General features: G+C 41.3%; 1 protein-coding gene across 2 annotated transcripts; it reads left to right on the forward strand.

The window, feature by feature from the left end:
• The first annotated feature begins 7254 nt into the window (after positions 1 to 7254).
• Positions 7255 to 27947, forward strand: LOC121521684 (sine oculis-binding protein homolog). Of its 2 annotated transcripts, none has more exons than XM_041805817.1 (7): positions 7255 to 7560; positions 11917 to 12046; positions 12335 to 12529; positions 16271 to 16422; positions 17637 to 17732; positions 17880 to 19784; positions 25738 to 27947. In XM_041805817.1, the coding sequence occupies exons 1-6, from the start codon at positions 7468 to 7470 to the stop codon at positions 19773 to 19775; spliced, it is 2562 nt and encodes an 853-aa protein (XP_041661751.1). In that variant the 5' UTR covers positions 7255 to 7467; the 3' UTR covers positions 19776 to 19784; positions 25738 to 27947. The 2 variants fall into 2 exon arrangements, with proteins under 2 accessions (XP_041661751.1, XP_041661752.1); XM_041805818.1 differs by having other exon boundaries at positions 17901 to 19784.
• The last annotated feature ends 15 nt before the right edge of the window (positions 27948 to 27962 follow it).

A 27962-nucleotide genomic window follows, 5' to 3' on the forward strand; every position in this document is an offset into this window, starting at 1 on the left:
AACAGCAAAAAAAAAACAATTCATCTAAATGCTATGCAAATTAACCAACAAAGTTTGACTTTGTGGGATTTGTGGTTATTAGACATAGTGATGCATACTGAGAACATAGAAATAGCAAAAACACTCCACAACAATGGGAACGATACAAAACACAGCCAATAATAAACACTATACTTTCTAAAAACAAATGATGACTGGTGAGCAAAGATAAGACAAAATAGCCTCTGCGCCTGCGTGTCAGGTTTCTTTTGGCACACCACACCAAAAAGTAACTTTAGATTCTCTCCCCACCTATGCACAGGTACACAATGCACTGAACCTAAATCATTAATTCACTGGACTGTTAGCTTAACAAGATGTAAAAGTAAGCGCCTAAAAAACCTTAATTATGTCTTGGAAATAGGGTTAAATTACACTTAATTTAAAATCGACAGAAAAGATTTAGAGTCTTGTTAGCTTCCCCAGAGAGCTTCAAGTCTAGCCTGATGTGAGACCATCCTCACTCAATTAGCCCTGTATAAACATATTTAAAGTCAAATAACCCCCAACCACAACCCATCATTTCCATCACTAATAAATAAACATGAACCTGCCCCAGCACAGTGTGTCCTGTCATTAAAAAAACATCAATTTGCGGCTTCAATACAAAGCTACGAGGAATATTAATGCAGCTTACCTCTCTTGTTAAACATATGGCGAACAAAAGCACTCCAATCTGAACGATCGTCAATTTAGGCATTTTTTCTTCTGTATTTGCTATAATTTGGCCAGGTGGAGGAGGCTGCGCTCAGGCTCTGCTTCTTTCCAATGTGGTCGCTGCATCACACGCAGCTTTTTATACCAGCTGCAGGTCTGTGACGTAACCTATAGGGTCCTGGCTGAATCCCGGACATGATGGAAACAAGAAATGTCAAATAACCATGAAACGAACGTGTGACCACAGGAGCTTAACGTGCGGAAACGTAGACGCACTTTAAGGATGCGTTGTGTAGTGTATGTATTAGTTACAATAGGGTTAACATAAGCACGATTGTTCAGCGTAGTCCCATGTTTCCACTTCATTTAGTTCAATATTTTGCTCTGCGTCGACTACTTTACTTCTACTTTGACCAGCTTTAGACCATTAAATAAAAAACCGTTAGGCTGCTTGTTTCATGCTAAAGTAGGGATTTTATATTTACAACTGTTAACACTGCCTCTGTATGGTATCACTCCACTTAGACTTATATGACTTATATTGACAATAATGGGACATTTCTGGACAACAAATACAGTAAACACAGAACCCCCTCCCCAGAAAAGTTCATACAACCTGTTGAGCAGTCTCTTTTGTCAGGTGGGGATGCAGCCTTAAGTGTGGCAACAGCGACATCCAGTGTCCAATATGGAGTCCAACCATTATAGATTACAACCTAATCCTAAATTTGAGCGTATTTTTTCCTAAATAAACAATCAGATATTATCATCACCTACACACTAAATCGAGCTACTTAATAAAATAATTTGTAAACAGATTTAATAACCACCAATATTTCATCAATCTTAGCTTCCAGAGGCATCTACGTCACTGTCCAATCACGACCGTTAAACGACGTAAACGGAAGTCACTGTAGAGCATTACAAGCATAGACTGTAGAAAGCATCGCAAGCTAGCAGTTTTCTAAAAGTTGTGGGGAAAAACGGAAAAAAATACATACTGCTAGCTAGGCCGGCCATGAAGTAGATAAAAGGGAGAGCTTTCTGGGTCACAGCCAAGTTGGGGGCCCATGGAAGTCAGCAAAATCATGGTCCATTGTAAGGTAATCCATAATGATTACATTTTGTATAACCTGACTAATAACTGATCTAATCAAAGCAACATAAAATGAAATTTATTTATTCATGCTGTTGTATAGTGTAGCCTTTTTTAAAGATAGAGCCCCTTTCCTAAAAACAGGATTAGCTTTTTATTAGTAATGTTAACAATGTGGATGGGCCCACTGAACTAAACTATTAAGATAGTAATGTCAGATTTCGTAGCTGAGCTATGGTGTGTAGAAACATCAGGATGCCAGAAAATAAAGGAGAAGAAACTGAGACAACTTAAAATAAGTAAATAGAGAAAGAAAGAAATGCAAAAGAGTTTTAAAGTGGGAAAAGTAGTGAAATAAAGTGGTAAAAAGAGATAAGAACAGTTGTAAATAGTTTAACAGCAGTTAAAATGTGACAAAGGAAATGTTTCAAAGTGACAAAAAGGAGTTTAACAGGTAAAAATGGGCTGAAAAGGAAAAAAAGGTTAAAAGTAGAAGTAGTAAATATGGACTAAAAAGTGAGAAAAACGGGATACAAAAATAGATGAAAATGGTGAGAGGGGTTAAAATGTGGCAAAATAAATTACTTGTAGTGGCAAAAATGCATTAAACAGGAAAACATGACCAAAAAAGAGAACCAGATGAAGTGTTAAAGCATGATCAAATATCAAAAGGGGTTACAAAGTGGTCAAAATCGGTTATAGAAATGTAAAAATGGTTGGAAATTTGTGAAAAGGGGTTAAATAGTGCAAATGTTGGTTGAACAGACAAAAATTAGAGGAAAAATGGTCAAAAGTGACTTAAACATTGCAAAATGGCCAGACAAGGTAGAAAGGTATTTGATTTACACAACTTAGTTAAGAATATGCTATGTAAACTTAGCAAATGTTGTCAAGGGAGCTAGGTTGTCTTCTATTATATTTGTGAAATGTCTTACATATTTTTGATACCACATCTGCAACAACATGTGATAGTAGGTCAGACGTACAGTAAACGATTATCATAAATACTTAAAAGTCAATGCTTTCTACAAGAGTTGTAAAAGTCAGACATGTAGTAAGCAGTTTAAATTTATAACATCATAAGCCAGCATTAAACCCCCCTTGACCAGTATCAAATCCAACATAGGCCAGCATTAACCAGCATCAAACCAACATAGAACAGCATTTAACCAGCGATGGCGAGCATCAGAATAACAACGACCAGCATTTAACCACCGTTGACCAATAATATCATATCCAACATTGACCTTATTTTACCAGCAATGACCAGCCTCAAACCAACATAGACGAGCATAAAAACCAGCATTTACCAGCATCAAACTAACAATGACCAGCATTTAACCATCACTGACCAACATCAAATCCAACATAGACCAGCATTTAACCAGCATCAAACTAACAATGACCAGCATTTAACCATCATAACGAACATCGTATCCAACTGTAGCTAGTGTCAAATCAACATAGACCTGTATTTTACCAGCATTGACGGTCATCAAAAAAAAAGACAAGCATTTAACCATCACTGACCAGCATTAAAACAACAATGACAAGCATCAAGTCTAACAATGACCAACATCATGACCAACAATATATTGCATCAAACCAGCATTTACCAGCATCAAATCCAACAATGACCAGCATCAAACAACAATGACCAGCATCAAATCCAACAGTGACCAGCATCAAATCCAACATAGGCCAGCATCAAACCAACAATGACCAGCATCCAACCAACAATGACCAGCATAAATTCCAACAATGACCAGCGTCCAACCAACAATGACCAGCATTAAATCCAACAATGACCAGCATCAAACCAACAATCACCAGCATCAAACCAACAATCACCAGCACCAAACCAACAATCACCAGCATCAAATCTAACAATGACCAGCATAAATTCCAACAATGACAAGCATCCAACCAACAATCACCAGCATCAAACCAACAATGACCAGTATATAATAAGCACTGACCAGCATAAAACAGGGATGGGCCATATATTAGCAAATTATGGTAGCTATTAGCCAGCATTAGCTTTTGCCAGAATTGAATTAGCAAAATTTGGAACCTTTAGATTGTGTTTTTGCACTTTTTGATAACTATTTAGGGTTTTCTGAATAAAAAAACATTTTGCCAGCTTTACAAATCTGTTAATTGGGGTACAGCCACACAAAACACTTTAAAGTCATTTACTTTATTACTTAATTAACAATATAGTTTGAGCTGATACAAGATTTTCTTTAAGAAATGCATGGGACATGAGTTAAATTATTATGCTTCTAAATTATACTTGTGGTGATGAATTTGAAGAAAATTCTATCATGTATTTTAAAATACTGAGATTAGAAGTTCTCAGTAAAATGTAAATTAAATGTGTATTTCCAAGTGAGGCAAGGCTAAAGGTGAGTTTATTTGATCGCTGGGCTGGAAACAAACATCCTCATGCATACTGACTGTATTTGCATGTAATTTGATGCAGAGTAAACAGCAGGCTGTCGTCATTGTTAAAACAACTCTGATCGAGTAGAGAGACATCACCCCCTAGCGGCAAAAATATATCACTGTACACCACAGGGGATCATACTGTTTTCATTTGTTAGGACAGGACTACAACATTCTCAATCATCTTCTTAATTGACAGGGTATTTTCACTGTACTCATATGTCCATGGAGCATAATACAAGTAATGCTATACAAAGTGGACAATTTTTATGATTAACTCCAGATGTTGGAGATTGTAACTTTATGCTGTCTCTATTCCTCTTTAGCTTGTGTTAGTGGATTTCCTGGAGAATAGTGAGACGCTCTTATCCTCGCCCTCGACCCCCAGAGGAACCTAAAGGGACAGCACTCCCTGCAGAGGCACCAGATGTGAGGGGCCTTTTGTGAGGCATCAGATAAGCTCTGTTCCCAAAGCCGGGCCAGATCAGGTATCATCAGCGGCTGTACGGAGGGGCGAAACCCAAGCTCTGCACACTGGATCAGGTTTCTGTTTACACGAGCATGGTCCCTGGATTCATCCAACCAGAGCAGAGCATGGAGGACGGCTGGAGACAGGTCCCAGGGAGGAGAGAGGCTCTGAAATAGCCCTGCTGTCCCGTCTGTCTGTCTACCTGTCTGTCTCTACACATGGGGTTTGGTGTCTCAGAGAAAGTTCTGCAATTTAAGGATGCAGTGGAGTCACCCAAGTCAAGTTTGCTTACGTTTTAACACAGAACTTTATGGATTATTTTCATTCAATGATTGGAGTTTGAAATGGATTTATATGTAGAAGATGGTCATTTTGACTAAACTAAAAAAAAGATTATGGGTTCAATGTTTTACTATCTAAAAAGAAAAGAAAAGATAACATGAGACTGCTAAAATAATGAGTTATCCATCTCGTCTGGAATAACGTGTTTATATAGCTGAATGCAACCTGATCCTCTCCATCTTTTCATCAGCAGCGTGGAAACATAATCTGGTAATAAATCGCTTGGCCTTTACCTTCAAGAATAACCAGGGGACAAATGTTTGTGTTTAAAGACATTTGTGCACATGTACAGGACACACACACACACCTCTCTCCTGTATAATAGTAAATCCAGCCCTCAGGCATGTGGTACTTTTCCCAAGGCAGGCATAGTTAGAGGGCAAAATATGGGCTTTTCAGGTGATTTTGTGCAGCCCACACACAGACACACATATAAACAGTGATCAAACAGATGCCATCTGAGAAAGCCTCCCTGTCATGGTATCATTTGACTCAGTGCACTCTTTTCATCTCTTTATTTTAAGACAAAAGTATTTGTACAGTGTTTGTACTGTGTCCCCTCAGATAAAACACAGTCTTTGCATTCCTTATGAAATCTATCTGTTGAGATTTGGGAGGGGTGGGCGCCAAGTGTTGGGTTACATCCAGTGGGCCCTCCCTTCCCAATCTGCAGAGGGCAGCGTCAAGTTACATGTTAAGAGTACGAGTTGGGCAGGAAATGGGTGACAAAACAGTGGAAAGTTTGAGAATATGACGAGTTGGTGACGGTGACGAGTTGAATGTCATTTTTACAAGTGTAATAAAGCCAAATGCGTCATATTGCACATACCAGAGATGTACAGTATATCTTTAAAAATATATAACTTTTTTTAGCTCAAAAAAAAAAAAAAGATATATGCTGCTCTTTTATACTGGCACATAGTATCTTGTTTCTTGTTATGCTTCACATATGCTCTATAATTATTTTGGGTTGTTTCAAATCAGGCTGTGCTCTGTGTTAAATAGTCATGGAGGCATAGGCCATAATTTTAATTACACTGCTCAGACTCAGACCTGCCCACAGAATTGGCTGCACCCCTGACAAACCCAGAGAATCGGCCCACCCCAGTTGTGATTTATTGAAGATATCAGTGTTTATGTGTTGGATCAGTAGCATTGGTGCTAGCGTCCTGTATAACAGTTACCTCATTTTGGAGCTGAAAAGTTTGTCAAGCTGTTATGTGTCTGACGTTTGTTCGTGCCACATTTAATTTTTAGTCGCTTTTCACCACTGGTCATTTTTTGGCACTTCTTCCACATTTAGCCCATTTTATACACTTTTAATTTTTTTTGCAACCCTTTTAACCCCTTCTTCATTCTTTATCTGGCATTTTTGCAACTTTTTTGCCACTTAACCAATTTTTATTTTTGCCAGGTTTAGCCTGTCTAACCCTGTTTTGCCACTCTTTGCTCATTTTTGCCTATTTAAACTTTTTTTAACTGCTTTTCACCATTTTCTGCCCAAAACAATATAGATAAACATATACGAGGTAAAAGGAAATTGGCAATAATAATGATATTAAGAATTAGATTAATTAAATTACAAAAAGAAACTGAAGTACATAAAACATACATAGTATAAAAAGCTAATTTTGTTTAAGAAAAAAGCTCTACTTTTTGAAAAAGGCTTTATTTTATACGATTCTTTTTTGTTGTTGTTGGTTTTGTAAGAGTGGTTATTCAGGTTAAATATAGAGTATTGTCATTACAGAGTATCTTTACAATGGGCCATGATTTTGCTGACCTCCATGGGCGCCAGAAAGCTCTCCCCCATATCCCCCCGTACGGGTGGCCTTGCTCAAACTAATCAAAACTTTAAACCAAATTCTGTAAATATTTCACTGGATCAGGACAAAATTATCCTGACACTTACTATACTTGTTTCTAACAATATACATAGCTTACATGCCTGTTTTTGACTGCTTTGAACTCCAAGGAAGCGTTTAGGTAAGTTTGTAAGTTAGGTGAGTAAAGACGTTTTTAATTTATTAATTTTTAAGGTTATGTAATTTATAATTTGAAAGTTAAGAACTTTTGTGAGTTCAAAGTCTCATTGAGTCGTCATTTAAAGTTACTATAGTCTTTAATTCGACTTTACTTTGAAAAACGTAACCGGAAGTTGCCACTCTATTCACTGCAGGTGCGTGACGGTGTTGCAGAAGTGAGTTAGGATTGTTCAGCGGCGGATCCTCCAGCCCGGCGCGCACGCATGTTCAGTGGACTCTCATGGTGTGAAGACCCAGATGAGGGACTCGAACGTCCGGGAATGACAGCCGCTGTCACCGGGAGTGACGGCTTTCACTTGGAGCTACACTTCTGAAAAGGCTCCAGTTAACACTCAGCTCTGATCCGGACCGGATCCAATCAGACGAGGACTATGCCAGAGATGGAGAAAGGGAGACCTCCGGAAAATAAACGCAGCAGGAAACCTGCGCACCCCGTGAAGAGGGAGATCAACCAGGAGATGAAGGTGAGAGAGAGTTGATGATGAGTTTATAGCCGGAGAGCAATTCATAACTTGTGGACGAACGCAAAGTCTTCCCACTCAGGCAGGCGAGAGTGAGCTTCGCACAAATGAATGCTGGGAATAATCAGACACGCACTGTTTTTGTTTTGAGTGAATGCGCTCCTTCTGATTTAAATGTAAGCAAACATGATGTATGGATGCACCATTTTTGTTGCGCATTTAGTCAAACGTTTGCACCCATGAGAGAGGATAAATCTTTACAAACTTTTTGAATATAAACTTTAATGTCAAGCAGAGGCCAGAATCACATTTTTTTTTTTAAATTATGGTTGTTTTCAACGAATAAGACCAGGTTGGCCTTCGCCTTTCAGTGACGCCATGCCAGGCCAGCTGTGGCTGGACTCTAATGTCCAGCGGAGATCCAGATGTGCGTCACTTCTTCCCCGCTCTTGCACACTTGCTGTACCACAGAGGCTTGCCCTTATACCTCACAAGCAAGAAAGAGGATATTATTGTCCTTCTGATGGTAATTATACTTGGTCCCACAATGGGAAAACACTTAAGCACACACAGTTTAAAAGAAGGTAAATATGATCAAAGCAAGCTTAAGTTCCTATTAAAGATAGATTGTGTTTATGCTTGGAATTGAAAACTCTCCCCTTTTGCTGTAAAGCACACACAGTGCACAAGCTCTAAGTTCAATCAGAGTAACAGACATTATTTCCTCCCACCATTATGAGTCTATTACTGCATGGAAACTAATCCATGGATTGTCTGCTTTGTTTGGGTTTGGACACTGGCTATTTGAGATTGTCGACTGCGGTGGTAAGGGATACCCAATGCTCCCTCAAGCAGGAGCTCAGAAATCTAAAAAGACATGCAGTTTCTCTGGGGATGATGGGGGATTCTGGCCTTTTCGTGAGAGAGGAAATGTGCACTTTTTGTGTAAGTGGTTTGGATTGTAGCGCTTGATATCCAGGGGAGGTGTAGTGTTACAACTTAACTAATTTTAATCAAAACATGTGAAACGCTATCCCCGCTTGATGTGAGCCCTGCCTGGGCTGAATCTCAGGGTCGGCCCCGGTTTGTTGCCTTTGGCTGCAACTCTCTCTGTGGTTTGGGATATGGCTTGTCACTCTCACAAAGCAGATGTTTGTCTGAACTGCCAGAAAGAAACAAAAACAACATTGTGGGAAGTTGAGGGGTGGGTGAAAGAAAACAACGTATTTTGTTAACAAGAAAACAGAAAATGATACGGGGACTGGATGCAGGCAGGAGAAGTACCATTAATGTACAGTCTTCCTGGAGAACATAGCAATACACATTTAGATCTCATGCTAAACTTGAGTTGTGACAATGCCATTGTTGGTGCCACTGGTTTGGGACTAGAGGGGATTAGTGGAAATGTAGATATTTGTAGCGATGGAGTTTTCCAGTATCTATAGCATTACCATTATCTGCTTTGATACTGGCCCCCTGCACAGAGTAAATAAGGTACAGCGTAGTGTATCAGTCTCTGCAGCAGTACAATGCCTTGGTTTATTTGCCCCTTAATTGTTGATTGGATGCAAAACTGGAGTTATGACAATACAGATATCAGAATAGAAACCAATATCAGTGATACTAGTCTCAGTTATAATGCCAGTAGGTGTATCAATATTTACACTATAAGTGTACAACAATGTATTCCCCACGTAATCCACCAGAGCACCAATGCAAAACCACAGTCAATTAGTCACCTGCACATTGATATGATGCACAACTAGTGTTGCACCAGTACCAATGTTGACTTTGGTTACAATGTTGTCAGTTGCAATACAGATTTCGTTACAAAATTTACTCCATTACAGCATGAGTGCTGAGTATAGACATGCATGTCATCCCTCTATATACAGATCTGATTACAAACCACTGTTGACTTTTGACAAGACAAATTCCAGTATCTATATCTATATCAGTGTAGATTTAGGTCACTAGAATACGTGGCAATACCAGTATCTGTATCAATATTGGCCTTTACTTATGGCTGGCAGATATGGACCAACATTCTTATCACCATCATTTTTTAGCTGAATATGGATACACAATACAAATAAATAAGTAACACAAACAAGGTCAATTCTAAGTCAAATCAGTGTTCATCAAATGCCAAATGTCCTACAGGCAGTATAATTAACATATCAATGCATTGCCAATGTAAACATGAAAAATTACATTTTAAAAACTGCCCATTTCAGCTTGGACCCTGGTGAAGGTTACAAGCCGAAATGTGTTGGACTAACAAAGTTGCACTTGGGAAGTTGTTGAAGTTGTGCCAGAAATACCTGCTTAACTTTTATTCAGCTAAGAGAGCTGAAGAGACAAGAAAATCGTGAGAAAGAGTGGGGAAAGACAGTCCAGTTTAAGGGTGCTTGCTCCACCAATTGAGCTAAACCAGTACAATTTGATAAATGTAACTAAGAATCAGGCCTGGCATGTTACCTTGCCTTACCCTATACATACGGCCTTCTTGCGGTTATGAATATTATTTTTTATTAGCAGTTATTAATTTGCTCTTATTGCTGTTATTTATATTTGGCAATGTTGCTGTTTTGGGATCCGGCTGCCCTACTGTGAGCCTACATGGAAAAAATTAGGCTGGAACAACAGCGCACATTCCTGCATTTCCCATGCCAAAGAAGGAAAGCCTGAGGCAGGAAGAGAGGCAGCAGTAAACCCAGAGCAGAGCAGGCATCACTCACAACAGAATGACATTGATTAAGTCAGATGTAGCACAAAGGAGGAGCTGGGGTGGAGGAGGGTTGCAATAAGCAGCTTGCAGAGGGAGCAGCAAAGCGTAGCCAGGGTAAAGCCATTTATACATGGTAGCATGAGTGCGATTAGCCAATAGCATGCTTAATTATTCTTCCAAGACTTAAAGGAGTCACAAGTCATCACAAAAGAGTCACATGTGGCTCAAGAGCAAAGCGTTGAGTTTCACTGGTCTAAAGGTAGTGCTGGGTAATGCTAGGATATAGCTTAATGTTGGCAATCACTGTTTTTCCAACAAAACTATGTCTATGTAGTCTCTGCACTGGTATCGGATAGGTTGAAGTCTAAATAAATGGTACTTTAGCCGGGAACACTCCAGACAAGTAGAGTTAAACCCTGGAGATGTGCACCTTTAAAATGAGTCAAATTGTGAAGGGGCAAAGGAACAAATGAGAAAAAAAGGCAGGAAGGCAGAAAAACTGACTTCTTGCTCAGCTGAAGTCCAGCCTAGTGTTGTCTCTGTAATACATCTGTTTCAACACAGCATTCGGACCTACTCCCTCCACGTCAGACCCGAGCGCAGCACTGGTCACCGGATACCTCACTTTAATCATCGTTAGGCATATTTAGCTGGATATGATACCACTGCTTGCACTCAACCCACACACTCTCCCAGACACACATACACACACAGCAGAAAAGTGAGCAAGCAAGGGAGAGATCCATTTCTTCTTGAGGCCCGAGTGCAGAGCAGAGGTCGGAGTGAGGAAAGCAGGGGAAAGAATGTGCAGTCAGTACTACAGCACTACAACACCGCCACAGCAGGCCGGGCTGTGCTGGAAAAGGGTGAAACCTGAGAGGCAGAGCTGTGTCGGGTGTCATGGCTGGAAGGTGGAGGGGAGGATGATGAGGATGGGAGGTGGAGGGTAGAGGAAGAGAGACAAGGGGAGGAACAGGGAAAGCTGGGCAAAGAGAGAGAGTGGTGGACACTGGAGAGAGAGAAGAGGAGTGGGGCATTTCCGAGAACCGTGGGACCTTGCTGTGGTGTAGGGTGTCCTGCTCTGATTTCTGCCCGTTCAGGATCATGTTTCTCCTCCAATCCGGTTCTCCCAAAGCCACAGAGAGAGGTGGGTGGATAAAGAGAGAGACCTTTGTGTTGTGTGTGTATTTTTTTTTTCATCTGGTCGTAATAAAAAAAAGCAAGACCACACATCCCATCTGTGGAGAACAGTTTTCTTTTCTGCCTCTTTTTTCCAATTAAGAGAGATAAACAAAGGATGATTCATAGATTTCACACTGGTGTTAGGTTTTAAACCTTTCCGTCTCAGATTTAGCAAGAGTAAACAACTTGAACACATCATGGAAAAAGCGTCATACTGTACTCCACTGTGCCCGTATTCATTTCCAAAGTGGGCTGAGGCTAAGAAAGAATCCCTCACATTGATTCAGAGTAGGGAGGTCTGATTATGTTTAACATAGGATAAAAAGTTCCACTAACAACCCTAAGATGTATGCTCACAATTCCCCATTTGCAAGGCAGGCCATGGCTCAGTTACCCTATCCATTTACATGGAAGTTTAATCAGCAATTTCTTCTTTTCTCATGCAGACGTTTGCCGAAAGCACCATGAATGAGCTGCTGGGATGGTACGGCTACGACAAGGTAGATCTCCGAGACTCGGAGGCCAACGAGATAAGAAACTACAGAGAAAGGAGGCAGCATGTGTCTGTGCTAAAAGGTGAGGGCAGGTGTGGGCATTTCACTTCTACAGAAGAGCTTTCTTGAATTAACTCCAACAGGTTCTGCAGGTTTCAGTGCAGACATTGAGTCACTGTTCAAATTTGCCAGACATAGTGTAGATGTATACTCTCAAGTTTCATTCATTCAGATACATCTGTTGTTTTTCATTACCTTTTTTCAAAGTACATCAATGTAGGGCATTGTTATTTCAGTATCTCATATACGGATTTTTGTATTGCATTACATGATAATCATCTTTAGGTTACGGTTGTGTTATGTCTTCCAGAAAACTCATTGCCAAAGCCAAAAAGCATGGAAACCAAGGTTGGCCACTCAGTCCTTGCCATGAAGAGTGGAGAGAGAGAGTCCTCCAGTGTCCCCTTATCTTCACCATCCTCTTCATCAACAAGCTCATCCCTGACCACCCCCAAAGAGCACAAGAGCGCCCCCGTCATTGTTCCCCTTATAAAGCCATCAGCAGGTAGTGTGATATGGACCCACACATTAAAAGATGTGATTTTGGCCTTAAGCATCATCTTCTGTCTCATGTTACACATAAGGAAATAATAATCGATTACCAGTGTTGGAGTTATGTGTAAGAAGTCAGGGTGGAGGGTCATGAATCAAAATAAGGGTTACTGTGTTTCCCTATGGCTCCTGAACAATACTCAAACAGCATCAGATTATCTTTTACAAGTCATTTTGTTTTACAATATGATACATTAATACAAATATGTTACAATTAAAACTTAGATCAAGTCTAAAAATGCCATCCCATCCCAAGCCAAACCCATCCCATCCAGCCCAATTAACTGTAATTATTAATTAACAATTCAAACCAGACTTTTTTTTCATTAATTGGCTCTTATGAATAAAGTTTTGAAATACAATTTTGTCATTTTGATGACAGAAATCTATTCAAATGAGATCCTAATGCGCACAACGTGAAAGCCTGTACTATTGACATGGCATAAGTATTGTTTATGATAAACAGAGCTGTAAAGATGATTGGCTGATAAGATCACTGGGTTCTGAATGAAATAAGCTTTTTAGAGAGCATCTACAGATTGTACTGCTCTTTACTCACCTCATACGTAAACTGAAGTGCATTCGATCATGTGATCAATTTGGGTATTTGCTTCTTTTTCTTCCAACTGTGTGTAACTGTGCACTGTGCTCCCTCTCCCTCACCTCACTTGCCCCCAACTACACTGTGTGCTTGTAGAGTGGGGCAGACTCACAGTTCCACTTTTTAACATCTACATTTAAAAAAAGATCTAATATTTATGAAATATACCTGTTTGAGTGTAGTTTCAAAAGACTTCTTAGTTTGAGAAATGTGACAAGTTGACCTTTGCAGAAATTCTTGGACTTTGTGAAGTGGGTCTGCACCAAGCAAAGTTGTTCTGGGTTTAGCAAAGAAAAATGGGCAAAATTAAAAATCTGGGGTTAGATTAAAGATTCAATTCAAGATTCTAAAAGCTTTACTGACATTCTGCAGCATGTGACACATGACACGAAAGACATTAGATACTGAGGTCCCGGGTTTAAAATAGAAAAGAATAAGAATAGACTTTAGAAAATCACTGTACACTATACAAATACAAATATACAAAAGAGATAAACAATGTCCTGACTGTTGCAGTATGAACCGGGTGTGTATGGAGGTGGGAATATTTCAGTTGTAATATTGCACATTTGTAGTATTGCAGTCACTGCTTTGTACTGAAGCAGTGTCCTGGGCTGCTGTTCAGCAGCAATATAACTTTCCTGGTATGTCTGGCAGGATTCTTTGACTGCTCTCAAGTCTGTCCCTCTCTTCTGGCCTGGACCTGAATAGAGGGACAGGGATCCTGGCCCAACCCAGTTCCTGTAACCCCAGTTCTACTTCAGGCCAATCTTGGGCAAAGAATCTAACTTCTAGTCACAATACAGCAAAGCATGGCAGGGCAGGATTTATAGGATAACACACCTGGTTATGATACCTTACGATAAATTATGGCACAGCAAAATACCATACAAAATAATATAATCCGTATGATACTGCATGATATGCCGTGATAAAGTATAATTTGATAAAAAAAATACTATTATATATTATATATTACATTATAATAAAATATAATATTATAATGCCATTGACAAAATATAATATGAGATAATGCAATACGATATAATAGGATACAATTTGATATGATACAATACCACACAATACAGTAGTACTTGATATGGTACAAAACGGCATGATAAGACCCAACATCAAGCCTATCCATAAGGGGGGCAAAGGGGAGAGCTTTCTGGGGTCAAATCAAACTGGGGTCCCATGGAGGTCAGGAAAATCGTGGTCCATAGTAAAGTTAGGTTGTGATAACCATACGTTATATTTAACCAGAATAGAATACACTCTTATAAAAGCAACAGTTCTGTATTACAATATAGCCTTTATCAAAATGTAAACCCCTTATCTTAAAACAGGAAAGGGGTTTGCATTTGCTAGTGTTAGCAATGTGGATTGGCATATTGACTAAAACATTTGGAATGTAGTGGCAGATTTCATGACAAAGCTATGATAAGCTCAAACGTCAGTGTGCCAGAGAATAAAGTGGAGTGAACTGAAATAACTTTGGGGGAAAATAATGAAATAATTGCAAAATGAAAAAAAGGGCAAAAGTTGGTTAAAAGTGGCAAAAATTGGCTGACATAAAGTGGTATAAACTGGTTACAGAGAGGCAAAATTTGGTTAAAAGGGGCAATAACGGGATAATAGCAGCATTAATGGGCTAAGAAAAAAAACAAGAACAAAAATAGGCAGTAAATGGTGAAAAGCAGTTAAAAGCGACAAAAATTGGATAAAAATTGGTTTAATGTGGGAAAATATAGCGTAAAGAGGTCGAAACTGTGTTGAAAAGGGATTAAAAAGTGGCACGAATAAGTAATTTGAATACCAGAGCCTAATTGATACCATGGCACACTTTTCAGCTCTGAAGTGAAGTAACTGTTAGCCAAGATGTTTGCATCAGTGCTGCTGATCCAACACACATGCATTGACATTATCAAAAAAAAAAATCACAACTGATGAGGGCCCATTCACTTGGTTTGTCAGGGGCCCAGCCAAGTCTGTGGGCAGGCCTGCCCAAAATTAAACGATTTGATGCGATGGGACGCAATGCCATGCCACGCAATGCAATAAGATACGATATGCTTTATCATTTCTGTAGAAAAAGTTGCAATATCTTATTGTCTTTCCAGAGATAAGTAAAGGATTAGCTTCTTTTTAAAGTACGCTAGGAAATGAGTGATACCCACACACATTGATTCACCATTATTTTGAGAAAAAAAAGCTATGCTCTTAGTCAAAACTTTACAATCTAAGATATTGCAAGGGGCAGCTCAGCATGAGTCAGCTCACTAAATCCTCATAAGATAATGCTGATGCTTTATTGGCTTGCAATGATACTCTTTGCTGCTCTTGAGTATTTAAACTGCAACACTAACAGTTGTTCTGACAGTTCTCAAAATTTCTGGGTCTGTTCAGCTATTCCAAAAAAAGTTTTATGCGCAATACATAAAGAGGTACGCTTTTTATTTTGTTTGCCAAATATTGATATAAAAACTAAAACTCTAGATATAATACAACTGTTGCATCTCTCGTGTTGTTTTAGTGAGTCTTACACAAATACAGCCGATGTATCTACAGATTCACAGCTTGATAAATGCACAGAGCAACAGTGCAGAGAAAAGATCTCTGGGTGCACTTAAAGATTATTACTCAAGGCTTCTTTAATTAGTTCGTGGTAGGGTATATCCCATAGGAAGCTCAGGAGCCCCTCCAGCTGAGGGCCAAAATCCTGTAATTCTCTAACGTACTGACATTGTGTAAACATACTTTATCAGATAGCCACATAAAGGATCAGTTTCTATCCTAAGAGATAAAGCTGACTATTGTCTCCTGACCTAGTGTTTGATTACATTGTCACACATTTGGAGCACTTAAAATCACTAAGTTCTGTCTGTTTACAAATGCTTCAAATAGTCATTATTATTAAAAAATAGTAAGATTAAGACTTTTGAAATAAAACATTGCTAAAAGTAGTCTAACCACATAACAATATGTAAACCCAAAAAGCCTCAGAGCCTCCTGAAATGAACTGTTTTGACAAACAGAGGAGTAATGCATTCATTACTGAACCTCACACTTATTTGTCTGCTTTTCCCCTTTCAGTGGAAGATGTACAAAATGTGCAGATAGTGTGTGTTTGGTGCCAGAAGGAAGGTGTGAAGCGCTACTCTCTGTGTATGGGCTCTGAGCTGAAGAGCTTCTGCAGTGAGAAGTGCTTTGCTGCCTGCAGACGGGCCTACTTCAAACGCAATAAGGTCAGTGGTAATGGAAGGATGTGTAAAGTACACATAAATAGTTATTTGTCTGTTGGGATTCTAATTTTTTGGTGAGATGTTGAAAATCCTGATATCTGTATGGCCATATGTGACCTGTAGATGTATTTCAATGTGATGAATTCAGCTAACTGTCAGACACTAGTGTATATACATGCACATGCACACCAGCTGTTTCACTCTCTGTAAACATGACCCAGGCATCATCAGTCTTTGGCAGGTAAAAAGACCTTCAAAACAAGATACCCCTGATCTTGTGAGGTCATAACTGATGGTTTAATTTACTAGAATTTAAGAAGGGGTATCTTTGAGAACAAACTTTTTAGTTATTATTGAGGCGCTGGTGTAGGAATGGTGGGTGGAAGGTCAAAGTGTGTAGAGGACACTTAGTATCAGTTTCATGTTAATGGAGAAGGGCCCTGCCATTAAGTGGCTTTGGTCTGCAGGACAGAAAATCTACAACTTTGGTGAACCGCTCAGGTGCGCATTTCTACGATTTTTCACCTTCCATTCTGACATGGATATACCCTCTTTAGATGTGCGGTGTGACAGCCGCTTCATCACCTTTCGCCCTCACTGTTGTTTATACTGGGGTAGGTTTTACTCTCACAACAGAGACAAAAAAGGAAGGCAGAGCAGACTGTGTGCAACAAGCCCTCTAGTTTTTCGAAGGCAGAGAGGAAAGCGTTGCCGTTGGCTTGTCGCTGCTTGTCTGAGAGGAAAGCCAGGAGGCCTGGGGCGAGGTGTCCACTTTCAGTGCATACCTTACCTTCAGCTGCCTCATGTTTCGTAACTCAACACGACTCAGTGGGTCACAGAAATGGGGGAGCACTCCGATCCACAGCAGATCAGCTTACATAAATCAAGAGGAATTTCCTATATTAATACTGGCAAGGTCATTAATAAAATGACAAGCCATGACCTGCATTATCTCTTTCTTTGGTTGAAGAGTCTTGATTGTTTCACAACACATTAATTCCCTTTTGTCAGGCTGATCTTTAGGAGTTCAGAAGTTTTCCTACCTTGAGGACTAAAAAATTAACTTAAAACCACAGGATGATCTCAGTGAAGTATTTTTAGCTCAGGCAGGTGCTGCTACATTCATGAATAGGAGATTAATCTATCAAAGGAGGTCTGATAAACCGCTTCACAGTGTTTCTTGTCAAATGTGTCACATTGTGGTTTTCCCCTATCAGGCCAGAGATGAAGACCTCCATGGTGAGAGATCTCCTCAGCACCCTCATACGGAGGACTCGCCCAGACTGGTGTTGAAGATAAACAGCAATGTCAGAGTAAGAAGACACTACAAATAAATCTTTTGTTTTCCCATGAATATGACATAAAATAAGATTAAATGAGCTGTAATACATCACATTACTTTATACTTGTGCAAAAAAAACAATTAAGCTAGGATCTGTTCCTTCAATGACCCTCCACAGTCTCTCTCCCCTGTGCCACAGGTATGTGATTGGTGCAAGCATGTCCGCCACACTAAAGAATACCTGGACTTCGGCTCTGGTGAAGAACGACTCCAATTCTGCAGCACCAAGTGTCTGAATCAGTACAAGATGGATGTTTTCTACAGAGAGGCTCGTGCAGCGCTCACAAGCTCCAGCCCCAGTAGATCCAGCCAGGAAGGGAGGGCAGAGAACAGTTTGGGAGGCCAAAAGCTACTCACTCCTGATTCTTGGAACAGCAGCAGTGCAGGAGAAGCTCGTCGTAGAAACCTTTCCCCCAAAGTGCCTGCACCAATCCTTGGATCGGCAGAATCCACCTCTATCTCCCCCTCAGAGGCTTCCTCTTCGAATTCCAAGGTCACTGTATCTGGGTTGAGGACACTGGAGAGACCCATCCAGCCTCCTCCACAGCCCCCGACTGTTGAGGTATCACCCCATCCTACTTCCCTTCATCCTCCACCACCTCCTCGTCCTCTTCTGGAACATCCACCAGTACCTCAGATCCCCATACCGTTCATCAGGCCTCCTCTTCATGCTCAGGGCCTGAAAAGCCCCCTTGCCAATCCTCCCAGAAACCCAGCGCCCTCTTCAAGTCCTATCCACAGACCTCCCCATTCTCCTCACTTGCAACCCCCCACCTCCTCATCCATGAATCCCCCTGGACTGATGCACCCTTTCCCAGGAGCATACTTCCCTGGCTTACACTCCCCACCCTTGAACATGATGCCAAGAGGTCCTGTCCCAATGCCTCCAATAATGAACTATGGTATTCCCTCTTTCAGCCCTCTTCTGCCTCAGCCCACTGTCTTGGTGCCTTACCCCATCATTGTCCCACTTCCTGTCCCTATACCCATTCCTATTCCCATTCCAGTCCCTTCAAAGGCTACCCTAGAAACTCCAAGTGTAATCCAGCCTGTGCCAGAGGGGACAGAGAGGGGTAGATCCAGGGCTACAAGGCCGCCAACACCAGGGATTCCTGAGGGGAGTACCAGATTGATAGCCAACAAACTGGGTGGAAACTCACCAAGTGACCCCAGCACTGATTGGGTTAAATCAGAAAGGTCATTCCCATCCCCGGCATCCACCCCCCACAGTGATACATCCTCTCCTAGAGCACAGTACAATGACTCCCCCAGCTCAGCCCCAGAGTCAGAGGGCCTGACAGACTATAAGCAGCACCAGTCAGAGCGACAGGTCATCCAAAGGGTTCTTCAAAGGACCCAAGTAAAACTGGGAACAAGTGCCAATGGAGTGGTTGATGTATTAGGGCTCGGGGAGTCAGGAGTGGGGCAAGGTACCAGATCAGGGCTCCACAATATTATCAGACCAACCCCTCCACTATCTCAGTCCCCTTTACATGACACCTTCTACCACCAACAGGACTCCCACTCTCCGCTTTCAAACACGCCAACCAGCCCCAATGGGAGCAGTCATCCAATGGATGCCCCATCCTCTTCCCTGATATCTCAGGATCATGGTCCAAATGGAACGACCTCCTCAACACCGGCAAGCCCAGACTCATCCTTAACCCAGAGAGTGCCAGCATCAACCCCTGACCCTGCAGTCAGTGAGCTGGAGGCCATTAAAGAGAACAAGTGCTCCGTGGTTGGTGCAGTAAGGGTTGAGGGTACAGGTAGTCAGTCAGAAGAGCCCCTAGCAATAGTTGGGGAGGTAGGAGAGGACCCCCATGTTCCTGATGAGGACCATGCCTATGCCCTTCCAACAGCGCCAAAGATGGGTGGTACCACCACCCCGTTGCTCTTGCCCAAGCTCAGGGACAAGGGTAGCCTGAGGAGCCCTGCAAATATTCCCAGTTCTGGAGACATGGAGCCAGCTCTGAAGAGGCGATGCCTACGAATCCGTGATCAGAATAAGTAGAGGAAGAAGGTGAGAGATTCATATATATGACTAGGAAAAGTATAGATAACATAAGACTTCTGTGGCATCAATTTTTTGTTGGGTTTCACTTGGAATGTGAAGCTCTGATATCTTCGCCATAGATTTAGAGCAGGGGTGTCCAAACCTTTTCCACCGAGGGCCACATGCAGAGGAATTGAAGGCTGGCTGGGCCACATTGAGAAAGCTCATTTATAACGTGTTAAAGACATTGAATCCAATGGTAAACTGTTTAATATATTCATAGAAAATATCCTACATCACAGCTTTCCATTAATGGCTTTTTAAAATAAAAAGCTCATAACTGTTAAGGATTTTGGGATTGCCAATCAGAAGAGGGGCCTTCCCCTCTAGATCTTCCCTGGTTAGGATGAAAAAATGGTGACAGCTGATCTCCACATTCAGACTCAAAACAAGAGCAAACTGCAGGAAGCTGTGTAACTTTATAGTAGTGATGGTACTTAAAGATGATCAGAGCCATCTGCTTTCTGAACTGGACCAAAGACGGAGCAGGAAAAGGAACAAATGAGCTTGATTAGCGCTATTTTCTTCTGTAATCCATTGTCTTTATTCACCAGGGCGCTATGAATCGAGTCTTTATTTTGGTAGTTAATTTTTCACTATTCATGTTCACTAACCCTGATGTTAAATATAAACATGTCAGCAATTTCTTCTCAGCAGATGTTAGTTTACAAATTAACTCAGAGCCTATACAAATAAAATAATTAGGAAGGATTATATACAATTAGAATATACTACCTTCTTTCTTTTAGCTAATTGTCAAATTTGTTTTATTAAGATTTATGGCTTTTTACACATAAATACTGGGTGTCATATATTTTAACTCACCCATGACGGGAGCGGGGCTGCATTCAGTAGAAGCAGTGATGCTGGGCTTTTGACTGGAGGATGCCTGGCACGTCTGGAGCAAGTTTGGATGTTGAGATGCAAAGGATATCACAGGGATGGCTGTCTGTTATATTAGTTCTCAGTCTGCTTTTGTTCAAAGTAATCAAGGAAAATGTTTGCTCACATATGTAAGTTGAGCCGAACAGACACATTATTCTTTTTGCGTGGCGTGTCATCAGAGGAAACTTTTCCTTTTCCAAGCTTCGGTAGAAGTCGGGTAAGGAGAGAAAGTGGTGTTTATTCTTCAGTGAAGCCGCTAACACGGCTTCAAAAATGTTCTTACCTGTTGTTGTGCCTTTGAAAGTCATCAGATCAAGCAGCTCCTCTGTAAAGCAAAGTTGTCGTCAACTACTCGTTAAAAGATTAAGAGCTGTGGCATCGGTGCTCTTGTCACATGTGATGGAGTAAAAATCAAAAGCACAGGCTTTGTCTGAAATTTGTTGTTTTAAGTTAGCTGACAAGTCTTTGATTCGCTGGGCAACTGTGTTCCTAGACATACTAACATTGTTGAAGTCCTGCATTTTCTCTGGACATATTTTTTCTGCGACTTTGGTGAGGCACTGCTTTATGAAGTCTCCCTCAGAGAAAGGCTTACCATGACAGGCAATGAGATGAGCTATCTCGTAGCTGGCTGTTGTGGCATTTTCTTGAGTTTTGTTGGCCCGGAAAAATGCTTTTGCTGAGCTAGCAAGCTGGCGGTAATCTGCTTAACTTTCAGCTCTCGCTTGGCACCGGTATATGAGGTGTAAGAATGTTGCTTCGTTTTAAAGTGTCGTCGAACGTTATAATCTTTCATAACTGCAACGGTTTCATTACAGATTAAACAGACACTTCTCCGTGACCTCAGTGAAGAAATATTTGTTTTCCCACCGTGCCTGAAAGTTTCTGCACTCACTTTTTATCCTGCGTTTCTTTGCTTCTGTCATGTTTCATCACCCATCAACACTTCTTTGAGTGATGAGCTACCTCTTCAACAAAGCTACACCACCTAGTCTCGAAACTAAGAAGTACAATACAGTCAAGCACAAGCTTCATTTTGCTTTATTTTTAGAATGTACAGCGGGCCAATAAAAACGGGCCGTGGGCCGCAGTTGGCCTGCAGGTTGTAGTTTGGACACCCCTGATTTAGAGGCTCTGATAGTTGTTATCAATCAACTGCTTCCAGATTATCAGCAACTGAAAAGATCACAATACTTTGAGATAAGACAACCAATGTGTTCCAAATCACATACTTTGATTAGTACACTTAACTGCAGTATGCTTCAATGCGGTGCACAGCACTAGTCTCAACAGTGTTGTCCGAAATTGTGTACTGTTGTTTTGCACTATCAGCTATAGTTTAACCGTTTCCTTTTCTTCTACTCCTTTTTTGTAAAGCCTTATTGTGGCTGTTATCCAACTTTCCAGAGCTAACACTAGCTACTGCATTTGTACTAATATTTACAACTTGCCAAAAATCTGACATCTAATAAAGAATGCCCTATAGTAAAGACAATACATCAAAAACCAACAAACACTACAATGTTGAAGCCTTTTTAAGATGTGCTACCATTGCTAGAAAAACTTAAGCTAGCTGGCAAATTCTAACATTAGCTAGCACACTAAAAGTACCAAATCATGACAAAACCAATAAGGCATTCGTTAAAGGTGGCAACTGTCATCTTCTTTACGGAGTACAAGAGGATTGGCTTAACTAACCTCACATAAGCTTTGAACAAACAACTTGTTAGCTAGGGATGAGTATCAAAATCCGGCACCAACATGGTACCAGTACCAACATATCCAATACCTACCGGACCAATTTACAACACGGATGTCGATACTTCATTTTAGTACCTTTCCACTCCAATGTGGCCAAGGCAAGAAATATGTCATGGAATTTCCTTTTCTTTTCCCATGTTCTACTGGCATCTGTTCAAGATATTTCTGCAAATCATTTACGATACCCAGACTGCTTTTATTCTCTGCAAACTATGAACACACACTCTCAAAGTATTGATTCAGGCACCAGTTAAAAAGTATTGCTTTAGCACCAGTATCAGAAAAAACCCAAATGATACTCAACCCTATTGTTTGCGTACTTGCTAACTAAAGTAATATTAGCCAGGGAATGTTATCAGGAAATGTTTGATTGCTAGTTGTGTTCCAAAGCTAGATGACGGGTTTTTCAAAAAAGTTATTCTACTTTGAATTATGGAAAGAAAATTGCTGGGCCCCTGAAAGACCCTAACCCCTCAACAGACATGATTGACTTATACAAACTGATAACCATGGGATCAGTCACACTGCACCTGCTTTTGGAAAACATTTGCCTCCTTGGCTTGGCTCTGATCAGCTTTTGGAATCTGTTAACGCGTTATTGTTGGGGTTAAAAGCCCTAACTAGCTTCCTCTTTTTATTCTGCTTTACTTTCTGCCCTCCCAACTTTTGTCAAGGCCTTGGAAAAGCATTTAAAAGTCACTTAAGTTAAATTGGACCCCACACAAATGTTCACTGCATGTACACATCTTTGAAGCTTGAACTTTGAGCCACTTAAGAACATTTAATATTTTAACCCTGAATAAGTCTTAGTTTAAGGATAGGAAAGTGTGCACATATACACATTGACACAAACAGTGCAAGCTTAATCACAGGTCTCACAGTATGCGCGTGATCACTAAACAGCATGGCGCCAAAGAGAGAGAATCCCAGTAACCTGGCACTCCTCGGGGCTCTAGGGTTACAACAGGGGAAGGAGGTGGAGGGCACAGGCAGTGAGAGTCACTTTGAAAGGCGATCACTTCACCACTATTTGCCGGTCACAATGCTTTGTTTGCTGCCAGTTTTTAAGAATCAGTTTTTCATTGATACATGAGTGCTTGTCTGTTTTAATAGGATTGAAAGATTTTAATGGTACATCTGGTTCAAAAAAGTTTGCAATGAATGAGATAGTCGGAGAATCAAGAACGGATGGCTGCCGCTGAATCAAAACCATGACCTTGAGGTTATCCAATGGTCTGTCCAACCTGACGCCCAGACCAAGGGGGAAGAGCCAGAGGGGGATCAAATTTGCCCCTCTTTTCAGTATGGACAGTGAGACAGTGCAGATATGTTTCTTTTTTATTTCTTTTGGGGCTTTTATCCTGTATTAAAGGACATTTTAATAGAGTAGGCAACCAGGGAAAGAAACACAGGGCTTAAATCTGGACTTCTCACTTGGAGGAAAATAGCCTTGGTACATGGGGTGCGACATAATCATTAGTGCCCCACAGACAGGACGAGAGGCATCTGGCTGCAGACCTCTATGGCAGTTTTGGGCTAATCTGTTGTAGACCTCTACAATGGGGCATCCTCACCTGTGGGGCAGGAAGTGATGCACTAACCCTTGTTGGGTTTTACCTTAGTTTGTGTTGTGTTATTTTGAATTTTATCCCCCTAACCCTAACCATTTGGGTTTGGGTGCCTAACCCCAACCCTCTTTGGATTTTTCTTAATGTGGTGGGTTAAATTAAAATTTACCCTCTGTAAATTTTCCATTTTTATTCATAAGATTCTGCTGTTGTGAACAATAGCCACTTATCACTCATTCTAATTCAGGCTTAGGTGATGTATGTCACTTCCCACCCCACAGCCAAGGTCGCCCCATTGTAGAGGTCTGCAGCAGAACGCCCTACCACAAAGGTCTTCAGCCAGGTCCTCATTTAGACATGTCTCTGAGGTCACTACAAAGACAGAAGTGATTGTTAGGGAGACTACAAGGCGCTGTGATATGTGAGATAACCCTCTGCTGTGATAGAGCTCTGGGCCTAAGGGGCACAATGAGAGCATTCCCATTACACATGTCATAATGACACCCTGTTCTGACTTTGGCTTGTCTCGACTCCCGTGTATGCATTCAGAACTCTCTGCTACTTGCTTTCCATCCGCTTCCTTCGTTTCACTCAGCACTGACATCCACTGCCAACCAGATGTTGTTGTTAAGAGTGCAGCAGAAAATCCTCCTCACTTTGGACCAATCAAAGGCCCTATTGATTTCACTCGCCTGATTGGTTGTCCAAATGGCCGTAACACCACCCGATGTCCTCACCCGCTGGTATCTTGCCATAATGAGATCACGTTACCATTTTACTGTATGCCCTGAGATTAATCCGTTGATATTATTGGGATGGTTTGGATTTCATCTGGCTCACTTTTCTCTCCATTACCCTTTCCAAAGGCCACAGGTCGGCTTAATAATTATGTTTTAAATGACGATAGAGAAGGAAAAGCACAACATGAACCTTTATCTTATACCCCAGATGTTTTGTGTCTAAGTTACAAGATCCCCTTTCACCAAATGAGTTCCCACTTAATGCTTTGTCATTTGTTGTGGTTTCATGCATCCCCTTAGTAACCAATACATATGAAATCACAGCATGCTGCTTGTGTCGTGCAGACGGATTTATGGCCCTGCGTTTTGTGTAATGGGAGCTGGCTGCTGTATGTGAATGACTTTAGCTTGCCACCTCTGAGCCTGTCCTGTTCCATTGTCTCCAGTGCTAAAAGTTTTTTAAACAATCTCCCACTCTGACAGAATCTGCAGCCAACTGGAGGATTTCACCTCAGGAAACAGCTCTTTTTTTTTTTTTTTTTACTCGTCTCAGCTTTCCCTGCCTTTATTTGGGATATTTTATAGCCCCGTGTAATCCGATCCCACCACATGGGTATTCGCTGAGCGTTTGAAACTAAAACGCAATGGGACAGAGGGAGTACAGAACCCTAGTTTGGCCCTTACATGTGTGTTTGAATGAAAGTCTGTGTTGGTGTGTGAGGGAGAAAGAGGCCAGATGTTCTTGGTTTGATTGTGCCCTGTGCGACAGTTATCTGAGTGTTGACATGACTAAAAGCCTCGTTCCCTGTTTATGAAGGGTGGATTAAGGAATGAGTGTCCAGAAAAGGAGTGGGTGGTAATAAGATATGCTAGATATGTAAATTTAAAAGAATCAGCCAAGAATCTCCAACATCTCACCACTTTTTCTGTTTCTTTTTGCTCTCCCTCTCTCCTCCTGATGAACAGACTCCCTGTTTAACACTGTATGGCGGTGCCAGATTCAGTGCCACGCCCTCTTGTGGACAACGCCAGTGCTAACACCCTCAAGCCAGTCCCTCAGCCTGTCAGCCCACCAGAGTGCTGCTCTGCCTGTAGACCAGCAGGGTGCCAATCCAGGAAGCTGTCCAGATGGCCGTAATATCACAAATCAAAGACGGGGAAGAACGACACAGTCACAGTCACTCTGTGTTGGACCAAAGAATATTTCTAGCTGGTGTGTTGTTGTGGTTATTAAAGTGCTTCACGAGGAGCATTTTGGACCTTGTGTGACATTGACCCAAAGTGTGGCTGTGTGTGCTCTTCCTCCTCCTCCTCCTCCTCCTCTCCTTGCAATCCACAGCAGACAGGGCTTAGATCAGCCTTGTGTGGTCTTCTCAGATGGAGCCTGAACATGATCTCTTTCCAGGGGAAACGGTTTGTTTTCTCTGCCCGCCTCGCACAAAGAGCCACATTGTTCCTCTCCCCATATCCCACGCTGACTCCCCACTCCAGGTTTTGGGTTACCTGGCCGACGAGGGCTCAGACTTCAGGAGCTTTTTTTATTTTTTTGAGCGACAGCCAGGAAAATGGTACACTCTTTCTCCCCCTCCAACCTCGCCCGCCCAATCTAAATACGGTACACAGCAACATACAAATTCTGAGGTTTGATTCCTCACAACCGGTTGCTTGTGATTCCTTACCCTGCCGGCGTCCTCCAAAGGAGGAGAGGAATTCTGCTGAGATTAAAAGTCCATCCTCTGGCAGTTTATTCAAAGAGCCGAACTGGGCTGTAAAGACGGACGACTGAGGAGGAAAGGATGCTCCCGCTGCATCCTCTAAAACAACTACAAAAAATATTTGGGACATGTAGAGCTGAATGGTCTGAGAACATTTAACTCGTCCTGATGACGCTGGTTCATAAATGTGTGATAACAGACCCTCCCTTACTTGATCTGCCAAAGCTTTCAGAGCAGAATTTGAATCTCTTCAAGCTCCACATGCCATGCTTGTTTGCTGAAACATCCTTGGCACATGGAAGTTTTTCAAAGGCTTGTAATATTACCAAATGTGGTGTTATGCAACAGTCATTTGCTGTAGTACGCAGCGATCAGTATTACAGTCCCTGCTACCAGGGACTCCTGAGATTTGATCATTTAGAGGCTTTGTCAACACTTTAACCCCATTGTAAAGTTTCATTTTTTTCTAGTTGAACTCTTCACAGATATTATTTGATGTTACAGTAACTTATGGATGATGCATCTGTAGATTTTCCACAAAAAAAAAACGCTTTATTTCTTCATTTCTTTTCTCTGTTATGATTGTACTTTGTGCCTGCTAAAGCCCTTAAATGCCCCCTTGCTGTTTTATGTTTGTATACTGAATCCCCACTAGAGAGCAGTGTTTGCCTTTGTAACTTTGCACCTGCCCTTTCTTGAGAAGAAAGCAACAAGAGGCCCCAGAAGACGCCTGCTGAAACCGTGAACATGACACTGCACTCAGTGCCACCTAACTAATATCAAATGCCAAGCAGATAGCTGTTCTTCTACATGTCTCTGCCATTATTTAATCATTATAAACCATCATTTAGTCGACTATAACAGCAGTGTCACCGACAAGAAAATCAAGGCTGCCCCTTTTCTTAATCAAGAGTTCAAGAATCCCCTGGGATAAATAATCATCATGGCCTAAAATAACTCCAAATATGACCCACCCCCCCCCCCCATCATTCCAAAATGACATCAGCCTGTATGTGTGCGACAGGTTTCCCCCCACTCATTCCAGCCTACATCTTCACCACAGGTCATGCCATCGTGTTAGTGTCATCCCCTGGCCAGGGGACTCTTTGTCAACAGCTAATATGAGTCGGTGTTGACGTCACTCTGAGCAACAAGTGGCCAAACGAGAAAACATTTTCTTCAACTGCCATCATTGGTTTTATGCACATTTTAATCATTGCCATTTCAGATCTGATACCTGATATGTTTTATCTGTGCGGAAGACTTGTGTCTTTCTGTCAGACATTTTTGTTGCTGTCAATGCCTAAAATACATTTCTGACCTCCCCTGTCAAACATATATCCCACTGTCTACATAGATTATTCACAAATTGTTTGTATCAGAGTATAGAAATTTTATCCGAAAGCTTTCTTGGAGACCTCTTTATAAAGTAAAATAAATAAAAGTTATTCTAAGAGAAAGGACATCTCTGGTGTG

Source organism: Cheilinus undulatus, linkage group 14, assembly GCF_018320785.1.
Source record: "Cheilinus undulatus linkage group 14, ASM1832078v1, whole genome shotgun sequence".
Lineage (NCBI taxonomy): Eukaryota > Metazoa > Chordata > Actinopteri > Labriformes > Labridae > Cheilinus > Cheilinus undulatus.